The following is a 26,889-nucleotide window of genomic DNA, read 5'->3' as shown; positions in this document are numbered from 1 at the left end:
TTATTTTTTTTGACAGGAACTTTCATTAATAAGCCTTTATCCGAGTTCTGCTGCACTCTAAATCACTCACAAATCTTATGATAATTCGATAATCTCCATTGCACCATTTCATGCTTTTCATCTTCAGAAAGATCTTTCTTCCTCTCCATATTGCATGAGAACTGTGGCTTGCTTAATAATGTGGAACAACCTCTAAGTAGGGTTTCCATAGATCTGGCAAATTATTTTGTCTGAGATTGATAGCAGTTATCTAAAAAGACATGGATAAATAAACGAAAAAAAAAAATTCTTAGAAAAATTAAAATCTGAATGTTTATTGTACTGAAATCTTACTGATTTGTTTATTGCATAATAATTTGGAGCGCAGTGTAGATAAACAGACTTAAGATGTGCCAAAAAATGGCAACAGGTACTTCGATGTCTCTGAAGTGACAACAATAGCCGCTTTTCCACCGTCATGCCGAACGGTTCTAAGAATGGTAGAGAACGGTTCCAGTTATATTTCCACTAGGTTGGTGCTGTTTGGTCAAGATTACAAACCGCTCTCGGCCTGGAATTCTCTGTGCTGGTAAAATGCGTGAAGTGACGTCGCCACTCAAGATTGGTCACTTGACTGTTGCCTGGCTACCAGTTTCTCTGTAGCTAGCCAAGGGACGCTATTTGAGCGAAGTAAACACAAGTTAATAACAGAAATATCTGATAATCCTCCATAACGCGGTCGCTATTTACATCTCACACTGTCTGTAAACTCTTCCTTTATCAAAGCAAAGACTGACGTATTTGTATTACATTCCAAAGAGCTCTTATCAGCCTCAAAGTGGAAAATGAAACCATCTCCATATCGGCTGGGCTGGATCGGCATGGAATGGAAGCAGCAAGAATGGTTTGGCCTGATGGTGTAAAAGTGGCTAATGTAGGGTTGGGAACCGGTTCTGTTTTTTGAAAAATGCCGGAACCAATTGAAATACATAACTTTTAGTTCAGAAAACAGTTCTGGTGCACGGCGTGGGAAAAGCGCTGGGAGCGTATCAATTTTCTTTATTTGAAAAGATTGATTACAGTTTTTTTTATATACATTTTTATTAATCTCAGCCTCAGATGTTCATGCCCACTGAGCGTTGGCTGAATGTCTGATGCATATGGCACACTTATCTGGAAACACTTCAGGAGTTTTGAAGTCGTCCTCTGGTTGGTTGAATTCTACAGGATGTCCGGGAGACGCGTGTCGCGTTCTTTAATAGTCCGCCTGGAAACAAATGCTGAAACGCTAAACCCCCTCACAGAAGAAGAACGCGGTCGTGTTTACAACTGTGACAACGAGCGTTTACCAGGATCAACTAAACGCTGTATGTTCAAGTATGTGAAGTTCACAGCTTCATTAGCACGTTTCATTTACCCTTTAAATTACTCAAATTGAAACACTTCAATTTTACAATAACTCCCATTTATCGAAAAAAAGTCCCACCTCAGACTCACGCCATTGGTTGAGTCACTGTTGTTATGTCAGACTAGTCAGGATGCTCAAACAAACAGAACAATGTTTTTAAAACGCCAGTGTTTATGCTTTTGAGAAAAAAACAGCCTTCCTTTTCCATGGCCACTTCCTCCAGGTCATCCTAGGGGATCCCAAAGCATTTCCGGGCCAGCAGAGAGATATAATCCCTCCAGTGTGTTCTGGGTTCCCCCCAGGGTCTCTTCCCAGTTGGAATTGCCCCGAACACTTTCAGCGGGAGGCGTCCAGGAAACATCATGGGCAGATGCCCGGACCACCTCAACTGGCTCATTTTAATGCAGAGGAGCAATGGCTCTACACTCACTCATGAACAAGACCCAGATGTACTTAAACTCCTCTACTAGGGGAAGCAACTCACTCCCTACCCGAAGCCGGCAATCCACAGTTTTCTGGCTGAGAACCATGGCCTCGGATCTGCAGGTGCTGATCCTCATTCCCTCTGCTTCACACTCGGTGGTAAACCACCCAAGTAAAGCCATCAGGACAACATCATCTGCAAAAAGCAGATACGCTTTAAAAGTAACTTTGATAAAAGTGCTGTATTTATTTTTTGTAAACCCTCCAAAAACTGAATGTAATTAATTAATTATTTTAACCCTAAATTTAGTAATAGTAAAAAAAATAATAATAAAAAAAAAAAACTATACATGGTCAAAATCCTGAAATTTTCTGAAAAAACAGCACCTACTCCCAAGAATGACCCACAGCTATACATTTACTAAAAGTAATAAATGTACATTAAAGGGATAGTTCACCCAAAAATTTAAATCCTGTCATTAATTAATCCCCCTCAAGTTGTTCCAAACCCCTAAGACTTTTGTTCATCTTCAAAACACAAATGAAGATCATTTTGAAGAATGTCGGTTACAAAACAGTTGATGGACCGATGACTGACTTCCATAGTAATTTTTTCCTTCTATGTAAGTCAATGGTGCCACATAAATGTCTGGTTACCAACATTATTCAAAATTTCTTCTTCTGTGTTCAACAGAAGAAAGAAAATCATACAGGTTTGGAACAACCTGAGGGTGAGTAAATGATGAGAGGATTTAAATTTTTGAGTGAACTATCCCTTTAAGCATTACAACACAAACAACATTTGAGAGCTATAAACCAAGTATGTTCGTGGAGCAGAGAACGACATGGCCAAATTATAACTCTGGGTTCCTAGACTGTCAGCTTTTGCCAGAACATAATGGCTTTGTAATAAGCCCAACCGAGCGAGACGGTGAACCCAATTACGCTGTCTCTGGCGAAACAAAAAGGGACAATTTAAGACAGGCACGGCAGCAGAAAACAGCTAAAATGTTGGCCATCCACATCCATCAAACTTTACAAAGAATTTGAGCTGGAGCAGAACATTCCGGATGTTTAATCTGGAAAAGGCTGCGGACATCGTTCCGTCTGATGAAATTCTGAAATATAATTAATACAGCAGTTCAAGCGAATATTCACATTTCCCTCAGTTTGTGACTGGTCAACTGGTCCATTTTCATTCCTCATTCTCCCAGAAACTGCCATGCTGTCAAATATGTATGTGGACTTCATAGGAATATGTTGCAGTCCCACTGTTTCTATGGTGACTTGGCCATATATCAGTCTCTGACTCGCAGCTGTTCTCTGCTAATGGAAATTGTACCATGTGCTTGTGAAAACAGCTCCTATTGATTCTTTTAACAGTTGATGGTTCCCCACTTCATGCTGTAATCCATGCGTCTCGTCTCACTGATTATACATCACATACCTTATGCTTATTACCTCTCAAATCCTAAAATTACCTCCTACTACTCTTATTTAAAAAACTCTGTTTTTTAGAGGGGGGACAAAGGAAAAGGACTCTACACAAAATTCCTTTCTAAATGCATTTTGCTTCCCTAATCTGATGTATTCTGAGTAATCTGAGTAAAACATGAAAAGTAGGGCATTCTAGGGCAGATCTTTGAGATTTTAGGAATCAAAAATCATTCTTTTCATTTCTAATTTGATTGGATATACAAATAGGAGCAGTGTGAATCAGAGAAAAAAATGGAGGACAATTCCTCAATCAAATTCTTGAGGACACTGTGTCTGCATGGAGGAAGGTGCTTCCTTACAAACAAACCCTCCTCCCCCATCTGCTACATCTCACCTAGTCTATCAGAAATAGAGGCACTACATTATGCAGCAGCTTAGCGGTGAAGACACTCATTAAACACATCAGGAGGAGAAACACGAAACACTGTCAATCTTATCCAACAGTCCCCCCCCCCCTTCATAGCCCCAACCACAAGCAGTGATGACACTCATTATACACGTCAATGGGAGAAAAAGAAATACTGTCAATCTCATTCAACCCCTTGACTGAAGAATAGACAGATGAGAAAAATCAACCAATCTTTACCTCTGTTATCACTAAATTGGTGTGATATGGAGAGATTTGGACCTGATTAACATATATATGATAAACTATCTACAATAGAGATTTGATTTAACAAACTAACAATGAAAGCAGCTAGTCAATACTGAACTGAAGTGGTTGTGTTTTACTGTAGCCAGTTATTTTGCCTGTGATATATGCTTTAATCTACCCTCTTTATAGCTCAATAAATGAGGCTCCATATGAGCTGACGAGCTGGCAAGCTCACGGATGGATAAGCAAAAGTGGTTGCAATAAAACTGCTCCAAAAAGGGAAAAACAAGCACTTTATCTTCCTTTGCGTCCTTTTAGTATCTTAATAATAAAAAAGGCTCTATTTAACTCTGTTCTAAGAGATATTAGCAATTATGACTCATTTTATCTTTAATTATAATCAAAATTGACTGTATAATTGACTTTCATAATACGACTGGTGTTATTGTGAACGATACACGGTACACATTATTCCATTAAAAACAGTCTGTTTTCATATTCTGTTATAAAATGTAACTTGCTCCATTCTGAAATGGCTATCCTTTTTGGCTGGCGTCAACAAACCCTTTGAGTGCACACTAGTGTACTAACGAAGCTTGATGTCCTTAAGCAATTTGACTGCCAAGAGCTCGAAAATATAGCTTCACGTGATGCAATCCAGCACAAAACACGCCAATCAAAAAAGTTCTCTCTGTTTGTGCATTCACTCTAAGGCCCTGTTTCCACCTGGTATTAAGATGCATTTTGGTCTATCGGATCACAACGATGCTAAATACAGGTGTAAATGAGGTGTAAAATGTTTTCAGCTTGTCCACTTTCAACCACTTCCAGAGGTAGTAGAAAACGCATTCGACCGGATTGCTTTCGTAGTGTAGACGCTCATGTGGTTGAATGCGTTCGAACAGCCACAAAAGATTGCCTACTCTCCGCCTACTGACCTAATGCATAAACATTATCGAAAGCACGCTAACCAGACAGGATTTAAACTTTGTCGACTGAAGACCAAAGTTTGGTTTGAAGATGAAAAATGTACCAAGCACAGTGTTCTCTCCCCACTCCTGATTTCTAACACACACTCACTAAGTTTAGAGAATGTCAGAGCAGAAACTAAAGCGTTTTTCCCGTTGTCATGATATTACGATCCGTCTAGGTTAAATCACAATAAAGAAAAAAAAAAGAAAGAAAAATGCCTCCACCTGCCCAGCCATCAGACCAAAAAGAAACCACTGTATTCAAGGTTCAAGAAAAACGATTAACATTTTATTAAGATGAAAGAAAAGAAGGAAAATTAAGTAAATAAACATTTGAGAATTTCCACGATATATAAACCAGTGAGTGCATAAACTTCAGGAAGACCCAAGGCCCAAAATAACAAACAAAACGGGTAATAAACAAAAATATCCAAAAATAACTCAAAATACAACAAATTACCCTAACTACACTAACAAAAACAAAGCGAACGTAATAAATAAGAAAAAAAAAAGGTCAGGTCAACCCTACAGAACACCATCACTGTAAAGAAAAGAAAATAACAGAATCGAAAATAATGCACAATGTGTAATGGCGGTCTGGCGGCGGAGAGGAGACAGGAGAAGTGCGACCAGCCCGGAATCGCAACAGCTCAACTTCAGGAAGCGGAAAAGATGGTTTTAAACCCACAATCAATCGTCATAATCCAATCCCGCAAGAGAGAGGTGGAGCCATCCTTCAACTGATTACGGGATATCCTACTTAACACGAGCAGAGCAAAGAGAACACACACACACACACAGAAATAGCAATAACAAAAAAACAAAATAAACCAAATATATAGAATCAGAATATAATAAACACAATTCTGTAACACATGGGCACATTCATATGTCAATTGCACAAGCTTATTTTGTCCATTAGATTGAAAGATCTAAAAAAAACTTACATTTGCCCACCCATAGACCCTCTCTGTAAACGGGTATGTGTCACCCTAGTTCACTTGTGATCTGATTGATCAAAACGCATCTTAAAACCAGGTGGGCCTAACTCGCAAAGCAGGGAAGTGTAAAAGAGAGTAAAATTAAGAAAATACCTCATGTTTTCATGACTTCATTGATGCTTCACCTGACTGCAATTTTTTTAAATGTTTTTCACTGTGAAATGTAATGGATTTGTTGAATAATAGCTGATAGTAAACTCCCAGCCACTCCTCATCCACATTCAATGTTTATACTGTTTCTTAGTTAAAAATTGGACATGAACACCCTCTCAAGTCATATTTACCACTAGGAAGCTCTGGGATAATTCTGATACCCAAGTTCATGAGTTGGGCGCACCACAAACTTTAAGCATTTCAGAGGGGAGGACGATTGCAGCTGTGACTGGGGTTCTTTATTAGTTTTTCCACGACAGCTATATTGCCTGCCTTGTCTTGTAGTTAAAGTTGTCCATTTTTACATATATGAATAACCATTTGAAGTGTACTGTTTTATTCACAGCGAAAACAGCCTGTAATTGACGGAAATTCCAGAATTGTAGATTTTAGATGGTTGTTATTGAATGGGACCCTAATCACGACTTCAGTGGGTAGGGCTGGGTACCGAACTCGATACTTTTTAGGTACCGATCGAACTGCCTCGATACTATCGAGTATCGAAAAGTGTCTTGTCATTCGGTACCAAATTTCGGTACCTCAGAATGGAGCCGAGGAGAGGGGCGGAGAAATGCTTTCGCTGTCTCGTTGAGGAGCAAGTAACGTTGCGTTACATTATTATTTATATCTAAATATATAAAACTATACGCGCGAGAGAGACCCTATGTGCGAGAGGGCGATTGAATCAACGGTTTCGTTTTCAGTTTATCTCCGAATGGACGGGTGAGAAACGGCTGTTTATGTGAGCAGCCGGTTCACTACAGATAATACTGTTAACAGAAAACAAAAGTGTCGCACTGCCTGCAGAAACAGCGGAACGCGCAATGTTTATTAGACTAGTTATGGACAGGTACAACACACAGCAGCTTTACATCAGCGTTCGTCCCTCAAGTCTATGCACGAGCACAGGCTCTGCCTCTGGCTCCAGAACGCGAACAATTCTGCTGAAAAGGGGGTATCAGCATCCTCCTGATACTGCGGATAATCTGCGGGTCGGGCCAAGTAATAAAAAAATAACATTCAAATTAATTGCGGGTGGATGAGAGATGAATCATTAATGTGTTGATTTTAATAAAGACACAGAACTCTTATTTCAACGAACTTGCGTCACTCTTACTTCCGCTTTGATCTTGTTAATAATAATTAATTTTTTGAAGAAGAACAATTGCTGAGTGATTTAAAAAGACAATCACTCAGCATACTGAATTTTTGCATTGAAAACTAAACTTTATTAAAACTATTTGCACTGATTTATTGTGTTGGGTAAATTTAGTTAATTTGTGCTTTTTTTATTCCCCGCAGTGGCTCAGGAGATGAGTCTTTGAGTCTGAAAAAAAGTCAACAAAATTAAAATATAAAACCAAATATTTTTTTTTGAGGTTATGTAATCTTGTTTAAACAGATTTTATAAAATTGGTATCGAAAAAGGTATCGTTTAGGTATCGGTATCGAAGTCAAGGTATCGGTATCGTCTCGGTATCGAACATTTTTGAACGATACCCAGCCCTATCAGTGGGAAGTAGGACATTTCCGTTAGCACTAGGGGTGTAACGATACCCTCATGTCACGATTCAATACATATCACGATACTGAACTCACGATACAATATTATTGTGTATCGCGATACTGATACTCCAAGACATATGGTAAAAGGATAACAAAAAATGCACTGTTGATTAAAATGTTAAATTTGGTATTACACTGGGGGTGGAAATGAAAAGGCTTGGACTTGGTGCTGGTAACGGGTAATGCACAGGACAATGTTGATACCAGAATAAAAATATTCATGATTCTAACGCTGATTTATTTTAGAAGAATATATTTGCACTCTGTCACACACAGTAATTTTCATTTTGGCTGAACTATGCACAACACATTTTGTCACTATCCAAGATACGATATTGTTGCATGTTGGTATTGCGATATATTGGGACAAGATTTATTGTTACACCCCTCGTTAGCACATAAAGGCAGCATTAATCTCCAAGAGGAGCATTACTTCAGTGTGGGTGGGGCTACCTGGAGCAACCCGGCAGAAATAAAACCGTCAAAATGCTTGTTGTAATTGGCAAACAAACTCTGCAATGCCTGAAACCACCAAGTGGCACATTTTCTGTTTTGTCTGCACAGTGTTTGCTTTATTTTTTGCTTAAGCGGATTAGATGTAATATTTACAGACATTTGAATTTAACACCCAGAAACACTTATCGAATAGCGCAGTGTCTTATAGGCCTATACAAGAAGAAAGATACAAGCCTACAGTATATTATTTAAATCAATTTTAATGTGTATATTTAAGCCTAGATTTTTAACATTTCTTAAATGACAGAAATATTAAGATAACATTAAGATTGCAGGTTTTATAAAAAACAGATTTGTGAGAGAGAATAAACATAAACTTCATCGTTGTCAGCAAAACTCTGGCCAGTAACAGATAAGCTGTGTTGATTGACAAAATTTCCAACTGACATGCACTGCATCAAGGCTGGTGCCAATCAGTCAGTGCTGCATAAAAGTTGAACACATCTAGTTTGAATTTGGAATAGCACACTATCATACTACTCTTATTGTTCTGTCATATCTTTATGTCTATAAGAAGTACAGCTTCAATCAGCCTTAGTTTCAATGTTTAGTTTATTATTCACTCAGCAAATTTAAGAGGAATTTTGGCTCTTAAAATATTCTCTGGTCAGAGCCATAACCCAGTGGTTACATTGAGTAGTGGTGCTCATGTGGGCTTTGAGTCTAGCTGGAGTTTGAGTCTAGGTGGATCATGTTTGATAGATCTGGATTGATGCCGCATCAAACAATTTCTGGCATCAAAGCTGCAGAGACAGATGGTGTGTGACAGTATTCTTCACCAGCTGAGAACAATGACGTGGACCTACTCCATGATCTTATAAATAAGTGGATTATTAGACATCAATACAGGAGGACCCAGAAGGGTCAGCATATATTCCTAATAAACTGACTGAAAAATATTCAGCCAGTCACACCTGTATCAAACCCCCGCAACACACACCTCTGTTGCACTCTTGAAAAACTGAGTAAATCGAGACTTTGCCTCCGTAATCTAACTATCACCATTAGAAGTCATACATTTCCTGGTAACAAACCACAAATCATGCAGGCTGCTCCATTATTCCTTTTTGTCTAGGCCTATAAAAAAACTCAGCACCCGGCAGAAAAGAAACAGAGCTACACACAGCTGTGGAGAACAACAGGGTGGACACGCTATCAGGTAGAAGTTCCACACCACAATAACACCTGTTAACAACTATCCATTCACAAAAAAGTTTTTCTTCATGTGACGCAACTGTTGGGTTGAAAAGGTGTGCAATTTTGAATAAACAATTAACAAGAATCAAGTTCAACATAATATGTGAGAAAAACTAGCCGTTAGCATCGCTTTCATCTCAATGTGAGTTGTTAGGTCAGCGCAGAAGGTTTGAAATCTGCTGTGTTTTTTGAGTCAATCACCTGAGACACTATTTCACGACCAATTCGTACGTATTTTACAAGGTGGCTAAGTCGTACGACCTCACTCGTACGAATTCATACGATTTATCTAAAGCCCAGTGACGGGTAGGTTTAGGGGCGGGGTTAGGGGTAGGTAATTCGTACGAAATCATACAAATTTGGCAACTCGTAAAAACGTACGATTTAGCCAAAAACGTAATAATTTGTATGAGTGAGTTCGAAAGAAATCGTATGAATTAGCCACCTCGAAAAATACGTACGAATTGCCGTGAGATTGGGTTGTAAATACCACAACTAACCATTCTGAAACAGGAAATGATGTCATAATGGCGCTGATTGGTTGAATCGCCCCTAAAAACCATGCACACACGCACTTCACTAACGACTATCCTGGGCTGTGATGTCAAAGGAAGCAGACAGAAAAAATATAAGTACATTTTTACACTTTTAACAGTCCAACAAAAACATTATCTACTATAATATAACAAAATAGTAGAAATTTATCCAGCTTATTTTTAACATAAAAGTGGGCGCGGCCATTTGTAACTTGAATATGTGTAATATAACCTGTACAAAAACAACTCATAATGCTACTTGATGTCATAAGATGGTATTTGTTATATTGTTTTAATTTATTAATAATCAACGCGCTGGTTTGTAGTTTTATGGTTTACTTCACTTTGTTATTCTTAGTTATTTACCATTAGTGGCTAATGAATCCGAAGTCTCACACATTTACATGAAATCGATTACTTCCGCGTTGAAAAATGATGGTATATTAATTAATTAATTAATTATACTGTATGCAACCAAAAAATTTTTCAATCCATGGTTAGTTTTGAATGGCCATCAATGAAGATCCTGTGCGAGGCCATGCTAACTAGCAAAACAGCATCACAACTCAAAAATCAATCTTTTTGTGACCCAGTGTTGTCCGTCTTGGTTTCGGCATCAATAAAAGAACGCAGGGGCCATTAACACGCATGAATCCCAGGATACAGAACCCACAAATAAATCTGTTTTAAAAAAAATAATAATAGAAAAGCCAATTGTTTGCATTCACACTGTGTGGTTTCCATGTAAAACCAACATTATTAGCTATGAGGGTTTTAAGTTACAGCAGGAACATTAATCTCCCCAGAATTCACGCCGTTAAACCTCAAATCCTTAAATCCTATTATTCCATCCTCCCTTAAAGTGTACAATTTGCCTCGTCTCTTGCCGACCAGCGTATTTAAACGCAGTGGGCTGGTGTGAAGAGCTTCAAGGGCCTCTCTTGCCAGGAAAACCCAGTATGGAAAACAAACCTCGTGCCACTTGGGCTTCTGATCAAAACACCATTTGTTCTGTGTCACTTGGTACAATTTTTTAAAGATATTCTCTTGTTACACTCTGTAGTGTCTGCTAAATCTAAATCTCACAAGAACATGAGGCAATTTGTCAGATGTTAGACTGAATTAGACACTTTTATATACCGATAATGCTTTAGAAAGCTCTCTGACACATGCCGTATTTTACTCAGATCAGGAAACGGGCGACCCCCTGCTTGTTTAAAGAGCAAATCGCTGGCCATGATGTTGCCATCACAACGTCCAGCAGCTAAAATGTCACATCACCTTTGCCGACATGCCTAAATCACCAACAAACTGCTGTAGAGAGAGCTGAAGTGTATTGTTACTTCCACCTGTTTGCCTACAAGCCACATTTCCAGGTTATTAAAGCACATCATAATCAGTGTGCCTTATTTTTGTAAACAGGAAAGCTGGGAGGAAATTAAGTTAGATGCATTTTCTTTAGACAGTGAGGGATGTTACAGCCATCCTTCTGTGTCACAATTTAGCTAAAAGACAGACTGAAAAGATGGTGCAAATATTACCCACCCTTACTTAACAGGGTCCCTACATTGACGCATTTAAACACAACCCTGTCTTAAAAGGTTCACTATGTCTATTTATGAGGCTTAATACCAAACAAAATACAGCATACCTGAGATAACGCAGTGGCTCTATGGTCTCAGGTTCTTTCTCGTTGGAGCTGTGATTCATCTTGATTGATTCAGTAGCACTTATCTCTGGCAACAGTCACCCCGTTATTGCTCTTTCTTTTCTCACTGTGTGCCCTGCTTCTGCCTACTGGCTGATAAACCCAAGCTCCACGCGTAGATCAGCTACTCTTGCTGGAAGTGTCAGCCAATTAAGAGCCAGGGAGACACCGGGAGTGCCGTCTGATTGGCTGAGCACCCCTGATGCTGGAGAGCTCAGTCAAGCATAAACCGCATCCCTTTCAGATGTAGCATCCTCAGTGCGAGAGTGTGAATGTGTCTATTTCAGTTCAAACACTTATTCATCACGGTGCTGTTTTGGCATATTATCCATGTAATACTACTGGTCATGCTATTCATGCATTGAGGTATTAATATTCAAAGGTTTTACCATTTAGAATGATTTTAGAGAACAATATAAGACTAATTCATATTAGTAGTAATTAGTAATTCATATTGGTGATGCTACTAACAAATAAACAAAACAATGTTACATTTTAACGTGCTTAATCTTATTATAAATATGTATGAATTAGTTCATTTACATTTAACATGACGTTTTTAAATAATATGTGTTCTAATAAAAAGAAGAAAACCTGGATTCATGGAGATGCCATACTGCCGTTTAGAGGTCATATCGCGTCATTGCAGTCACAAAGTTCTCCTATTAATAGTCTGGGGAAATAAAGTGTAAATTGAGCTGGAGTTCATAGAAAACTAATGAGACTAATGTGTGGTTATGCAATTAGAAACAACTTGATGCATTCCAGAACTCACCAGACGGTCATAAACCTGATGAAAGCGTAACGTAGGGCGTCGAAATAATATGTTGAAGGCTGAACAAAAAGTATTTTTGGTTAGTGGATTACGGATGTTTCCGTGAAACAAACTGTTCCTGAGACATATTGATATCTCGAATATCCAACGCTGGTCTCTCCTTGCACAGCTTTAAAATTATGGTTTGCAGAATCATTAATGAATTGCATCGACATTTTGATGGCGCGGGGAGTTCATTATGTGTGTGGGGGTCTATTTCCCGCCTCAGAGTGAAAAAAACAAAACAAAACGTAATTGTGAAATAATAGTGTTTAAAGTTAGTCACATTTTAGATATTATTCGAAGATTACGAGATAACGAGAATAAAATTAACTTTATGAGATATAAAGTCACAGTTACCTTTATATTTTACTCTTGATTCAGGAACTGCCGTCCATGATTGGTCGATTCTTTTTTTTTTTTTTTTTTCTTTTTTTTTTTTTTTTTGAGGTAATGTCGAGTAAGAACAAACCAAAACGATTTAAAGGTTGCCGTGTTTATGACTTTGGGCAATTTTGACAACAGTCAACAACGGACAAAAAAACAGGCCTTTTTTTTAATGATTATGGAGTTCTCAACAGTCAGTCAAGATTTCTTGAGAAAAATTATGCAAATACAAAATACTATATCAGGCACTAATGGGGATATATAATTGGATAAAGATAAAAATCAGAGGGCTAAATGAGTTTTTTCTTAATGGCATGTGTATCCATCAGTTGTTCTTAGACACCATGTGGTGTTCTATTATGATATCACAGAATAGAATGCTAATTTCTCTCAGAATACAGTAGAATGCAAATGCCTACTAAAAGATACTTCGCAGCAAAGGTGAGGAATATGATCCAACTCAAGAAAAGGTGTTTATGCGGTTGATGTTGTAAACTCCTGTGAGATATACCAAAATGTCCATTAATAACATTTTGAAAGGCATGGGCTACAAGTTCATCTCCTCACTTGGTGAAGGCAGTTTTTCTCAAGTCAGGCTCGCCACTTCGCAGAAGCACCACTGTAACGTGGCCATCAAAATCGTGGACCGCGTAAAGGCCCCTGAGGATTTCGTCCAGAAGTTTCTCCCAAGGGAAATAGCGGTTTTAAGACGAGTGAACCACGTCCACATTGTCCAAATGTATGAATTCATCGAAGTGGCTGGTAAGCGACTCTGTATTGTGATGGAAGCTGCTGCCAAAGATCTCCTTCAGAAGATACATGAAGTGAATTGCATCCCAGAAGACCAAAGCAAAACCTTGTTCTCTCAGATGGTCAGTGCTGTCAATTACCTCCACCAGATGGACATCGTCCATCGGGACCTCAAGTGTGAAAATATACTGTTGACAGCCGAAGAACAAGTTAAGATCACAGACTTTGGTTTCGCCCGCTGCATTCAAGATTCATCAGAGCTCAGTCACACCTTCTGCGGTTCTGCAGCCTATACTCCACCGGAAGTCATCATGGGAACGCCTTATGACCCAAAGAAGTATGACGTATGGAGCCTTGGGGTGATTCTATACATCATGGTGACAGGAAAGATGCCATTCGATGACACCAATGTGAGACGACTTTACCGCCTTCAGCGGAAGCCTTTGGTTTTCTCAGATGATGCTGGTGTTGAGGAACGATGCCGGGTCTTCATCCGTACTCTGCTCCAGTTCAGTCCTTCCACACGTCCAACCATTCAACAGGTGGCAGAACATCCGTGGATGCAGATGGGACAAGGCTAAAGAACAAGAGCTAATAAACCAATGTGTGCAAATGCAGAGAAAGAGTCACAAATTCATTCAGCTGGGAGAGTTTAGATAGTGTCATAATCTCGGAATTTCATGGACATCAGTCGTGACTGAGGAAAATGATCAGTTATATTGTTTTGGGAGAACAGTCTAGGGGCTGTATAGTAATAAAGCAATGGAGAAACTCATAAATTACTCTAATAAGAATGGTTAGGATAGGCAAGTGGGTGACCGGTGCCGAATCTTTTTAATGGCCCATGAAGACAGTGATAATCTAGAACAAGGTGGCCAAAGGACAATATAATACCATGATAGCAATTAAGATTACACAAAATTGCTGAAACTTATTTTACACAATATTTATTCATACAGTGGGAATCAAAAGTTTAGGAACCCCTTTCAGAATCTGTGAAAATTAACAAAACGAGAGATCATACAAAATGCATGTTATTTTTTGTTTCCTACTGTCCTGAGTAAGATATTTTACATAAAATATGTTTACATATTGTCCACAAGACAAAAAAAATAGCTGAATTTATTAAAATAACCCCGTTCAAAAGTTTGGGAACCCTTGGATCTCAATACTGTGTGTAGTTACCTGATGATCTACGACTGTTTTTATGTTTTGTGATGGTTGTTCATGAGTCTCTTGTTTGTCCTGAGCAGTTAAACTGAGCTCTGTTCTTCAGAAAAATCCTCCAGGTTCTGCAGATTCATCAGTTTTCCAGCATCTTTTGCATATTTGAACCCTTTCCAGCAGTTACTGTATGATTTTGAGATTCATCTTTTCACGCTGAGGACAATTGAGGGACTCAAACACAGCTATTAAAAAAGGTACAAACATTCACTGATGCTCCAGAAGGAAACACGATGCAATAAGATCTGGGGGGGTGAAAACAGGATGAAGATTTTTTCTTATTTTGTTGAAATATAATTTTTTTTCATTCAGTACTGTCGGAAGCAACAGAAGATACTTGCATGTTCCCCAGAAGAAAAATTAAGTACAATTTACCTTGATCTTCAAATTCAAAAAGTTTTCACCCCCTGACTCTTCATGCATCGTGTTTCCTTCTGGAGCATCAGTGAATGTTTGAACCTTTTTTAATAGTTGTTTGAGTCCCTCAGTTGTCCTCAGTGTAAAAAGATGGATCTCAAAATCACTGCTGGAAAAGGTTAAAATATGCAAAAGATGCTGGAAAACTGAAGAATCTACAGAACCTGGAGGATTTTTCTGAAGAACAGAGCTCAGTTTAACTGCTCAGGACAAACAAGAGACTCATGAACAACCATCACAAAATATAAAAAAAAACCAGTCATGGATCATCAGGTAACCAAACTCAGTATTAAGATCCAACGCTTCCCAAACTTTTGAACGGGGTTATTTTAATAAATTCAGCTATTTTTTTTTTTTTGTCTTGTGGACTATATATAAACAAATTTTATGTAAAATATTTTACTCAGGACAGTAGTAAACAAAAAATAACATGCATTTTGTATGATCTCTCGTTTTGTTAAAAATTTTCAGATTCTGAAAGGGGTTCCCAAACTTTCGATCACCACTGTATACGCAATTTTATTGTATTGTATGTTCAATTGTATATAAAAAATTCCACTTATACAAAATTCAACTGCTAAAAAACATATTTAATTTAAAAAATAATTTCCTCCAACTTTTTTTTTGACCTTCGACTCATTGGTCTCTATGAATTTGTATTGCTAGAGCTATTAAAATGTATTTAAAAATTCTACTTGAAACTTACCGCAATCATGAGAGATGTAATTTTCATTTTATTCCTTTGAAACTGACTTCTATAACCCTCATAGCCCTTTCACTCATATCATATTATGATTAACTATATTCTCCACCCTGACTAAAAGCTTTCACACTGACCTTCAAACACTTGAAAGCTGATTAAATGAATTCAAATTAGATTCCATTTCAGGGGGGGAGGGGAAAAATCACTCAAAATACACCCACACAACAGATGAAACTGGTTAAAATTAGTTTTTATTATAATTATTAGCTGATAGAGCAGAAACAGATGGGAAAAAAGTTTTTTTTTTTGACAATTCATAAAAGAGATGCCACACAATGGCAGCATCCCAGGGGGAAATGGAATGGTGTTAGTTGTCAGCAGCAGGCAGTAGTCAGAACAACAGTCAGAAACGGGGGCATTTGTGTCCGAAACTCCACAGGCATTCGAGATCACTGAATGGATCATCCCGAGAAATGTAAAAAAAATGAATCGACTGAAGCAGAACTTTGATGTGTTCTTGGACTGCGATGACTAAGGACCCGAGCTGTAGTATATAACATACAAAATTGTTTAGCTAAAATACAGAGCGTACTCCTAGCAAATCAAATCAGATGAAAGGAAAATAAAAGATGGTAAAAATAACATGACCACCACCTAACAGGTAGGACTCAATATCATTTAGCTAAGATTGTGTGCTACATTCAATAAGCAGAAATGCTTTCAACCCAAACATTTCCTTTAAGGAAAGATAAAGCCGTGACTTAAGCGGTATGACTTCCAACAGGATCTAAAATGGTAGACGGGACACAAACGAATTGTGCTTTAGACAAAAAAAAAAAAAATTGCATTTAAACACCCTAAATACAGTCCAATCTTAAAATTCACAACCCTTTGAAGCTATCTGGGAAGGAGCTAACAGGATATCCTTCATCTAAAGTGACATTTATAAATAACACAACCTCCAAATATTACCTAGATGCTGTTACAAGAAAGTCTAAGGGGGAGCACATCACAATGGTAACAAAGTGTAACGTAATATATCAACTGTTCCTGTAAGAAAAATAAAAATGAGCTACCGTCAGACTCATCTGATAAACAAATCGCACAAACATGAAGGTCTAGAAGTAGTCCTGTTGTGGCTGCTGCTTTTTGTTAGTTACGTCCATCTCTGTAACCATCCCTGATGCAAAACTCTTGGTTAAATGTCTTTTATAAGAATACAAAAGAAAAAAAGAAACAACCCAAAGTATTTAAAAACACACACTACACCAGCAGATGTATAACCACCTCAACAGTATAACAATTCCTTAAACTTGCAGCCTTTAAAAAAAGGCCATTTTGAAAAGGGTGGAATGAGTCCACAGAGAAGCTAAAAAACAAAAAAAAGCAATGTATTGACATCAAATACACAAACATACACTCCCATATCCATTCAAGAGACGATGTGGGTCAGAAAACTTAGCTAAAGTGATTTTATAGCATGTAGATGGTCCACAAAAAAAGTCATTAAACAATCCCTGGCGTCACGCAGGAACTCTCTAGTCCTGTTTCCTCCACTTCCTGTGGGTAAGTGTGTCCATGAGCCTCTAAAAATGGGGAACAGAGGCTTTAGTTTCAAATAATGGAGCAATTTCACCACCTGAAGGGGCCGTAAATTGAGAGCTGTGGGTGATATCACCACCGTGGATGTGTATTAGTTCACTAAAGCCCACTGGGTAATGGAGGGATTCAGTAGATGGATACAAAGGCCTGTAGAAAAGGTCCTTGTGTCTCCTTGATCACTGATCCCAGTACAGTTCTTCTCAAGGACAACTGTTGGCCTATGGGGTCTTAGACTGTACAACTAAGGGTCTCGGAACAAAGGAGAAATAGAGAGAAAATATAATATTTTTTTTTATTTTATTATTGCTTAAGGGCTGGTTGTCTGATACTGATAACCGACCAAATGTTCAACAGACAGGATTGTAATTGTGTGAAACTTTAGGGTGATTTAATCAGGGCACTACTTCCATGTATTTGCTGTTTGGGAAATGGAGCGGGAAGGGATCATGTCCAAGAGGTACTCTCGCTGACGGTCCACGGGAGACGTCGTCCTGTGCACAGACAGACTGGGGTTGACGTAAGCCATGGTGACACCTGTCGGGGGAGAATGAAAAGTGGTTAACGATCGTTCATTTTGAAAGTACATTTCTATAAATTTGTTTGAACAAAGAACTTTTGAAGAGTGTTAAGGAACTGCACCTTAAGCTAAATTAGCTTTGCCTTTAAAAACAAGGTTGTGAGGTAACAGTGTTGAAAGTTTGATAGTTACCTAGCAACTACTAGCCTTATGCTAACAGTTATGACAATACAAGTTGTTTATTAGGAAAAAAAATTGATATTTTTTACAAATACTCATTTTTTTATAATCAATTGTTTACTATGCAAAAATCATGATAACAGGGTTAAGGGATTTGAGATCTTCTGTTTGAAATACCGAATAATGCAAGATAAAGTTACAGAAAGGAATCATTTACATATCCACAGAGTGGAAAGGATGATGCCATATGAGTTATTAATCAAACAGTACCAAATTTTAATAATTCGGCAGTTATGATGGTAACAGGGTTGACAATTTGAGATTGTCCGATTTTAAAGAAAGACGTTTACTTGTCCATAGAGTTAAAAAAAATGACATCATAACAGTTTTTTTGATTAATCAAATAGTACTGAATGGAAGGATGATGTCATATGATGGTTTTTGATTAATCGAATAGTACAGAATTTAATAACTGATAGTTATGATGGTAACAGGGTTGACAATTAGTGATAAAAAGATAAGAGACATTTACTTGTCCATGCAGAGTTGAAAGGATGATGTCATATGACTCTTTATGAATAATCAAATACAGAATTTAATAAAATTGTGTTACACATGTTAACAGGGGCACTTTTTACCCATTTTTGCATGTTTGCCCTTTGCAGCATAAATCAGCTTGAAATACACTAGAAAAAAAAAAAAAGGTGCGCAGACACAGGAAAAGAGGAGACAGGAAGGGGCAGACATTTTTCTTTCTTTTTTTTTTTTTTTTTTTTTTAAGTAGGCATCATCTACCTGTGGTGCCGCTGTTCTGTTTCCTCCAGGTATTGGTGGTGGGGTTGCTGCTGCTGGTGCCCTTTTCCCCTGCCCTCACGGCATGCTTACCTGGCCTGCTGACCAGCGCGGCGGCCGTGACAGCGTTCTGGAGCTGAGAGGACGTGGAGAAGCTGTGGCTCACCCCGCGTGCACCTGCGCTCACCACCTGCTGTACGCTGCGGGACAGCTGGCCTGGAGTCTGAGAGGAAGGGGAAAGGCATGTTAAAAATCAGAAAAAAGGCTGTTATGGACACTTACCAGCTGAACTAGGAGTATCCATTACCTGCTTGGTGGTGATGGTGTGGTAGCGACCGACCGACGTCCCTCTGTTGGTCTGCTGGGGCAGCGACGTGCGCACCTGCTTATACTGCGGCGACACCAGCACGTGATCGGATTTAATCACCGGCGAGGATGAGGAGGATGAAGACGAGGTGGTGGTGGTCTTGGAGACGGGTGAGGCGGCCTGCTGCAGGATGCGCTGCTCAATCTCCTGCTCCTGCTGCAGGGCTTTGACAAATGCGGCCTTCAGGCGGCTGGTGTGCTCAGCCTTCAGCGACTTCTTCTGGTTGGAGCTCATGCACTGCTCACACAGGATGGAGCCGCTGCTTTTCTCTTGCCTCCAGCGAGAGGTGAAGTCTGTCTGGCACTGGGCACACATGAAGGGCTCCTTGGGTGCCGGGGTGGATGCAGATTCAGTCTGCGGCTGCTTACCTGGAAAGTAACATGTGACATTAGCATGGTAAACTTTCACACCTCATGCATGTGCTTTACTAGGCTGTACCCACTTTTAGCTAGTGTATCTAGCAGGTTCTGCACCACCATCTCCAGCCCCACCAGGTAGATGAACTCATTATTGGCTGCCGAGGGCAGGAAATTGAGCTCTGGTGCTGGAGGTTTAGGTGGTGGAATCTCAAGGAGGGTTTTCTCCAGCTGTTTCCGTAACGCAAGTTTGGCGGCGGCCTGCCGGCTGGCGGGAGAGTCATTGGAGTTGACAGTTGAGGTGCTGCTGCCCAGACCAGACTGAGAGGTCTTCAAACCAGTTGAAGAGGCCTGGACATGTGAAAACATGATGGTGAGATGATTTCTATAATACGAGTTTACCAAGACAAATTTGATATTGTACACAGAAATATACAACATATCTTCCATATTGCAAGCATTATAAAACCTAATAAAACCTTTTGTTTGCTGCGTACTTTGTAAAGTATATTACTTTTTATTATGGTATTTATATGAAAAAATATATAGTTCATATAATATAGCTACTCTAAACATATAATAACAAAAAAGTAAAATGATAAACTATATGCTATAAATACAGTAATATAAAATATATATATATATATATCACATTGTATATATACATACAATATTTACTACTACTACTACTACTACTACTACTACTACTACTACTACTACTACTACTACTACTACTACTACTACTACTACTACTACTACTACTACTACTACTACTACTACTACTACTACTACTACTACTACTACTACCAATAATAATATAATACCAATAATATAATCTATATAATATAAATATTTATATATAATAAAATATGTATAATACAGCTACTGTACCAAGTTAATTTAAGCATATGATATCAAATTTTACTAGTTTTTAACGTTATTAGTGTAATGTTATAAAATGTATAAAAATGTATACAAATTATAAAATGTAAATGTTCTAATTCTATAATAGGAAAGTTTATCTTATAAACTGTATATGCTTATGGTTAGTAGTTTAAAATACAATATTATTAAAAATGTATAAAATTATTACAAATGTATAAAACTAAAAGTTAATACTATATTTAAATATTACTAAATATTAAATTCATATGCTCATTAGTAGCTTAAATTGTAAAAATAAAATATTAAATATAATACACCTATATATTATGTATAAATATAATACACCTATATATATATATATATATATACACACCTAATTTTTTATATTATATATATACCTAATTTTATATATATATATATATATATATGTGTGTATTATATTTATACATATTATATAGGTGCATTATATTTATACATATTTTATATTGTAATTTTACAATTTAAGCTACTAATGAGCATATGACCATATAAACCGTAATTATATAGCAAATGACAGTGACCTGTGAGACCAGGACGTTTGTGCCGGATACACTTGCCACGCGGATCAGGCCCTGCTGAATGATCCTCTGGCCCTGCACCTGCACAGTGGGTACGGAGGTGCGCGCGCCCAGCAGAAGAGGAGGAGGACCAGAACCCGAGTGCTGCTGTTGCTGCTGCCGTAGGGTCGCAATCTGCTGCGGGGTCACGGCAATGGGCTATAACACACAAACGTCGAAAAAAGGGATTCATTTCAAAACTAAAATACTTTATGAGTAAAAGAACAGCTTAAGCAGTGCATACCTGTGAGCCTCTGACTAAGGGTGGCATGACTACAGTATTATGAGAGCCGTGCTTGGAGACCTGCGCTCCACCTCGAACCAAAGGAGGAGGAATGACTGTCCCTGAGTTTCGGTTGGAGACCTGAAATCAACCCACGTATTTAAGTCTCAATAGCTCTTCACAGTTCAACTTGTAAAAACACATGTCCTGCGTGAACGGCCCCTTACAGACTGAATGGCACTGACCTGTAGGGGTCCTTTAGTGGATGAGATGCTGCCCCTGACGAGAGGTGGAGGAGCAGCCACAGAATTGGTTGACTGCAAAACAAAAGGAGTTAGTTTGAACCTCAAGCGTAGAGTCAGATTTCACATTATTTTTTGTTGTGTTATGTTCATCTTACGTTTTTTTTAAACCCGTTACCTTTTGCACAACGTCTTTTTGGGTCTGACTCTGCCGGAGTTTCTTCAGCAGGACGAGTTTGGCCTCCTGCAGACGCAGTTCTTCTTGCAGCTGCTTTATGATGTGCTCACGTTCGGCCGGGCTGCTTTTCTGTACGTGCCATGGAGAAGAAAAGTCACGTTAGCAAGTGACCGGGACATTTAAAGCATGAAGTCTGTGTGAAAAATTTGACAAACTACCTTATGCAAATGATCTGTAAATATAATGTCCTAATACGTGACATTACCATTAGCATCTCAGTATCCGTCTTCTTAAAACTGTAGCTGACCCCATTCATACAAGGACTAGAAGGCTCATTGTCCGACAAAACAATGACATCATCATCTGGCGTCGGAGGTCGCTCTTTCTTTATGTCGCTGAGAGAGACAGACGGGGAAACATGAGTCAAGGCTAAAAACACAATGTAAATCACTGGAATATTCAGAACTGCATACTACTCATACTACTTATGCATTATATAGTGTGTGTATGGGAATTTTCTGTATGAATGAAATACCCGGATGACCTAATAGGCAATTTGCTAAAATACTAAAATGTGAAGTACATAACAGAGCACACTGCAGTACTTTATCCCACAATGCAATAAACTCTTTCAAGACTCATTATTTGATCATACTACCAAAGATTTGTACACAAAGCTGGATTAAAAAAAAATCCAAAAAAAAAATTAATAATAAAAAAAAAAAAAAAAAAAAATATATAATATATATATATATATATAAATATATATATATATATATATATATATATATATATATAAAATCATTAAGTTCTGATTTTTTATTTGAATGAAGTTTTTTAAATTTAGTTTTTTAAACAACTAATATTAATGAAGATATGTTTAATGTCAATGTCATGTTTTTTTCATACTAAAAGATTTTTAAACAAAACTACACTGCTAATTTTTTCTTAATTTCTTAATTTTTCTTAAATTCTTAATTTTATATCATAATAATGATAACAACAATTTCTATATAAAATAAAGGAAATATTTTGCATTTATAATCAATGTATCATTATAATTATAAACATTTTGTGTTTATTATTATTTTTCATTATTCATTATTTCTGATTGTATGTATTGATTTATTTTCAGATACAACTACTGGTAGCATGCTATGTAACATGCTGATTTACATCATGACAATGTAGTGTACTACTGTTTGAAATGTTTAGCATTATTTGAAATTACTTACATCTTAAAGTATGCAGGGTTTTTTTTCTAAGTATGCAGTATTGACTATATCCTAGTGGCCCACTGCTCCTTGCCTAAAGCTGCATTTCATGCACTGCCCACTAGAGGTTGTCCTATGACCGCTGTTTGCACATTTGGTAAACAAAAACACTTTAAGGAGTTGCTCTTCAAGGAAAAGGCGCAAGAAGTTTTAAAAGGTCTCGTAACATGAAAATAAAACATTTTTACGGTTAGATTAAACATAATTCAAATCAGTCCTAACAAGAGAAACACGAGCGGTGTCACGTTGACGACTTGTAAGGACAGTAGTGCTGTACCCTGAGTGGGTCTACGGCCCCTCCTAAGGGAAGGAGAAGGGGGATGGGATGGCTACCGTCCAGGCTATTGTGTGTACTCCGTCCTCAACTTTCACTGCAGACAGGGTGCTCGCATATCAACAAAGACACCCTCTTTCATGCTTCTGCTCCAGCCACTGATGGGAAATCTTTCGCTTATAGTATAAAGGTCAAATACTTAACATCTCGGAACAACCCACTCGTCTGTAGTGAAACTGTAGCAGCTACATTTTCTGAAGACAACGAGTTATATTTGCCCGCGGACAGCACTAGGGTGTTAATGTGTTGCTATGGCATTTCAGGTTGTTGTTAGGCCTTTGTTTAGGTTTTCTGAATGGACACATACTGGTCTAAGGTCTGAAGAGTTTATTCCCCAAGGCTCCAAGTCATTCTGGTCCCTAGATATGCAAGAAGTTCCTTAATACTGAATTTTGTTTGTGCATTTTATTGCTTGTGAAAGCTAAAATTGTAATTAAGATTGCCTCGAGAAGTAATAGTCACACACTTACGTTTCTTGCTGACGTGATGCTAATGTGTTATGTGGTTGCTATAGTGTTCTAGATTGTTGTTAGGGCGTGCTAGAGTTTTCTCAGAGGATGCACACTAAAAAAATAATTCTGGTTCCTAGATATTGATACTGAAGTTCCTTAGTACTTACATTTTTATGCATTTTATCACCCTCTAAGCTCCAATGTGCAATTCCAAATTGCCTCAAGAAGTAATAACAAACAAAAAGACACACATTTTGTGTCGCCGCCATTCACAAATCCTCTCCCGTGGCCTAATGGGATATTAAAGTGTCCATCGTATGTGCACTCCAGAATCTCAAGTAGGTCATCCTGGGACTTTTTGCCTACTCTTTTAAAAGTACAGTGAATTCGGACATATTCGTGACTTTTGTCACATACTGTTTGCACATTTTGACGCATCTCAACAAGTGTGTCAACAAGTATGGTACCCTTTTCATCAGGCAACAGACGAGATGAGGAAGAAGGGTCAAGTAAACGGCCCATTCAAGTAAATGGACAGGAATAAACAGAACATATCCCTGGACAGCACTTCAGTTTCCTTAAAAGCAAAGAGACCAGTTAAATCCATCTGTCAAAACACAACATGCCCAAGTTTACTGAAATCACTGAGGTTCTTCATGGGAATTTATCGTATGACGTGCACAACCAGAAATTCACCAGAAGTGACTTTATATCACTTCCTGTGTATTAACCAGCACCAACAAGATCACATGATGTAAGAATTTCCCTCTGGTCACATGACTCACACCCTCCCTTTTCTTTAACTGTTCCTGCGAATGTGGAAACCATGGCAACGGCCGGTTTAAACCAGTTTGTGACATAGTCCTCGTTTTGCAAAGTCAGGCAGGGTTCAGGTATGACGGAAAGTGCTTCGGACTGCTGCTTCTTTCTTTTTTGAAGTGGGGCAGCGTGCCACCCGAGGGAAGACTGACGTGCTGAGCAAGCACATACTCGAGTATGGCCTTTGGGAAGAGTTGAGCATACGACGGTCGTGTTTGTGGAGTGTGACATCTTTCAACTCAACTTTCTGCCCCTCCCCCATCCCGCATGGCATCAGGCCACCTCCTTTGTCCTTTATCATGAGCTCGACTCTGGTTCATCACTACTTCTGTTTGGTTTTTACATTAATCATGCAATCACAAACAAACAGGAATTGCCTTCAGTTTAACATGCAATAAGTTTAACATTCAAACAAGCATTTTGATATTAACTATCATGGTGTATATCTTTTTTTAGCATTTCAAGATTTTTTTTATTATTAATGGAATCATGGAATCTTTGGAAAAGCAAACACCCAGAACACCCCAGCAACCGCACAGCAATATGATAAACGATAAGAATAGCTTTGCAACTACATTCCAATGGCCCTGGCAAGTTTTATCTAGAAAATGCAAGATATCTACTTATACTTTTCTGCCAATATCGATACAATAATAGAGAATGGACAGGAACAAGAATGTAATGTCCAAGTGTAATTATGTTAATATTAATTGTAAAACTTTCACAGTACATTTCAATTTGTTAAGGTTAATTTCTTGGTATACTAATTAATTCAAGTTGTATAGCTCATTATTTCATGCATTATAAATGAACATGAATTAAAAATAAACATCTATCTATCTATCTATCTATCTATCTATCTATCTATCTATCTATCTATCTATCTATCTATCTATCTATCTATCTATCTATCTATCTATCTATCTATCTATCTATCTATCTACACACACACACTTAAAATGTTTCTTGAACAGCAAATCAACATATTAGAATGATATGGATCATGTGACACTGAAGACTGGAGTAATGATGCTGAAAATTCAGCTTTGCATCACACAAATAAATTAAACTTTAAAATATATTAAAATAGACTTAAAGATAGTATTCAAAATATTACTATTTTACTGTATTTTTGATCAAATAAATACAGCCTTAAGCCATAAGACTTCTTAGAAAAAAAAAAAACATTGGAAATCGACCTGAACCTAAGCTTTTGAAAGGTAGTGTTTATTATTAAACTAGAATAATAAATTCTGCAAAGGTTGTTAGATCTTATTCAATTAACTAATGTTATTTAATTGAATCTTGCTGTAAAATAGTACCAAATTAATATTCAAATGTTGTCACTCGTTTATGCACTCAGTTCTTTTTCTGTGCATCACTAAACTTCATTGGAAAAATCAAGTAAAAAAAGCTCACATGCTTTTTGGCATGGTTTCTGACTTTCTACATCCCAAAGCGTTTTTATTTTTTAACGTTGGACCAAATTTGTAGAATTTAAGTTAAACTCTAATCGTACGCAAGGTATATAAAAAAGGCAAAGAAAAAACAGCAAAGAAAAAAGCACCACCAGACCAAACTCAGGCTGTCCTGTTTTGCATCTACTTGATACCTTGTTTACTTTGCAGTAAGCAGATGCTTTATATTCAAAGCTACTAGCAGGAAGTCTCAGCGGAGCAGCCTGAGGTTAAGTGCCCTCAACACAAACACAAAAGTAAAACGGCAGGACCAAGATCACGCTAATTCTCAAGTTGACAGGTCACTACTACCTGAGATCAGCGTTGATGTTAGCAGCTCTGTTATTTCATTAAAAGGAGTTTTGGGAATAAAAATACGTTATGTTCGACCTGTGATCTACCTCTTGGATGTGCTCATGTCCACAGGCTCGTCGCTGGTCTGCACCTCCACCTTGATGGTGGCCTTCACCTCCCCGGCCCGCAGGATGTTAGCCACCTTGTTGGCCTGTTCGCTTTTGGTCTTCAGTCCATCTACAGCTCCCAGCTCTCCTCTTTCCAACTTGACCCTCTTCAAATCGCCTTCCGAAGCAGGGGCATCTCGCTCCAGCGCCCGCTTCTGACTACGAGTCTGACGCACCGCGTCTTCCGACATCTTCTCACCTGTAAAACATCATCACAGAGTCATGCATATTCAGGCAGATAGACTGTTATAGTATATAGTGTAATTTGTCTTCATGACAAATAATATGTGCACACAAGTGTTAAAACCA

The 26,889-nt window shown here is 38.1% G+C and overlaps 3 protein-coding genes across 6 annotated transcripts in view; 1 reads left to right on the top strand and 2 right to left on the bottom strand.

Annotated features, from left to right (window-relative positions):
• Positions 1 to 11,620, bottom strand: part of yjefn3 (YjeF N-terminal domain containing 3) — a 53,741-nt gene extending 42,121 nt beyond the window's left edge. The window contains exon 1 of the mRNA XM_067398663.1: positions 11,494 to 11,620. Coding sequence (XP_067254764.1) covers positions 11,494 to 11,552 — 59 coding nt within the window. The 5' untranslated portion in view covers positions 11,553 to 11,620. The remainder of the gene's footprint in view (positions 1 to 11,493) is intronic.
• A 1,646-nt stretch (positions 11,621 to 13,266) lies between these two features.
• tssk6 (testis-specific serine kinase 6) lies at positions 13,267 to 14,082 on the top strand. The gene has a single exon (XM_067396886.1). It carries the CDS (start codon positions 13,267 to 13,269, stop codon positions 14,080 to 14,082), a length of 816 nt encoding a protein of 271 aa, XP_067252987.1.
• A 2,002-nt stretch (positions 14,083 to 16,084) lies between these two features.
• The window catches only part of gatad2ab (GATA zinc finger domain containing 2Ab), a 32,589-nt gene continuing 21,784 nt past the window's right edge, over positions 16,085 to 26,889 (bottom strand). For 3 of the 4 annotated variants that reach the window (XM_067396123.1, XM_067396126.1, XM_067396125.1), the window contains exons 2-11: positions 26,521 to 26,779; positions 22,049 to 22,178; positions 21,784 to 21,912; positions 21,609 to 21,680; positions 21,385 to 21,504; positions 21,105 to 21,299; positions 19,746 to 20,010; positions 19,244 to 19,671; positions 18,940 to 19,159; positions 16,085 to 17,981 (exon numbers count right to left, since the gene is read on the bottom strand). In XM_067396123.1, the coding sequence (XP_067252224.1) occupies positions 17,848 to 17,981; positions 18,940 to 19,159; positions 19,244 to 19,671; positions 19,746 to 20,010; positions 21,105 to 21,299; positions 21,385 to 21,504; positions 21,609 to 21,680; positions 21,784 to 21,912; positions 22,049 to 22,178; positions 26,521 to 26,779 (1,952 nt within the window). In that variant the 3' untranslated portion in view covers positions 16,085 to 17,847. The remainder of the gene's footprint in view (positions 17,982 to 18,939; positions 19,160 to 19,243; positions 19,672 to 19,745; positions 20,011 to 21,104; positions 21,300 to 21,384; positions 21,505 to 21,608; positions 21,681 to 21,783; positions 21,913 to 22,048; positions 22,179 to 26,520; positions 26,780 to 26,889) is intronic. The other variant, XM_067396124.1, reaches the window with a different exon arrangement.

Source organism: Chanodichthys erythropterus, chromosome 10 (assembly GCF_024489055.1).
Source record: "Chanodichthys erythropterus isolate Z2021 chromosome 10, ASM2448905v1, whole genome shotgun sequence".
Lineage (NCBI taxonomy): Eukaryota > Metazoa > Chordata > Actinopteri > Cypriniformes > Xenocyprididae > Chanodichthys > Chanodichthys erythropterus.
The sequence above is the reverse complement of the archived record's forward strand: the minus strand, read 5'-3'. Positions and strand labels throughout refer to the sequence as shown.

Coding starts and splice junctions, on each gene's coding strand:
- tssk6 (XM_067396886.1), top strand. CDS start 13,267: ATGTCCATTAATAACATTTTGAAAGGCATGGGCTACAAGTTCATCTCC.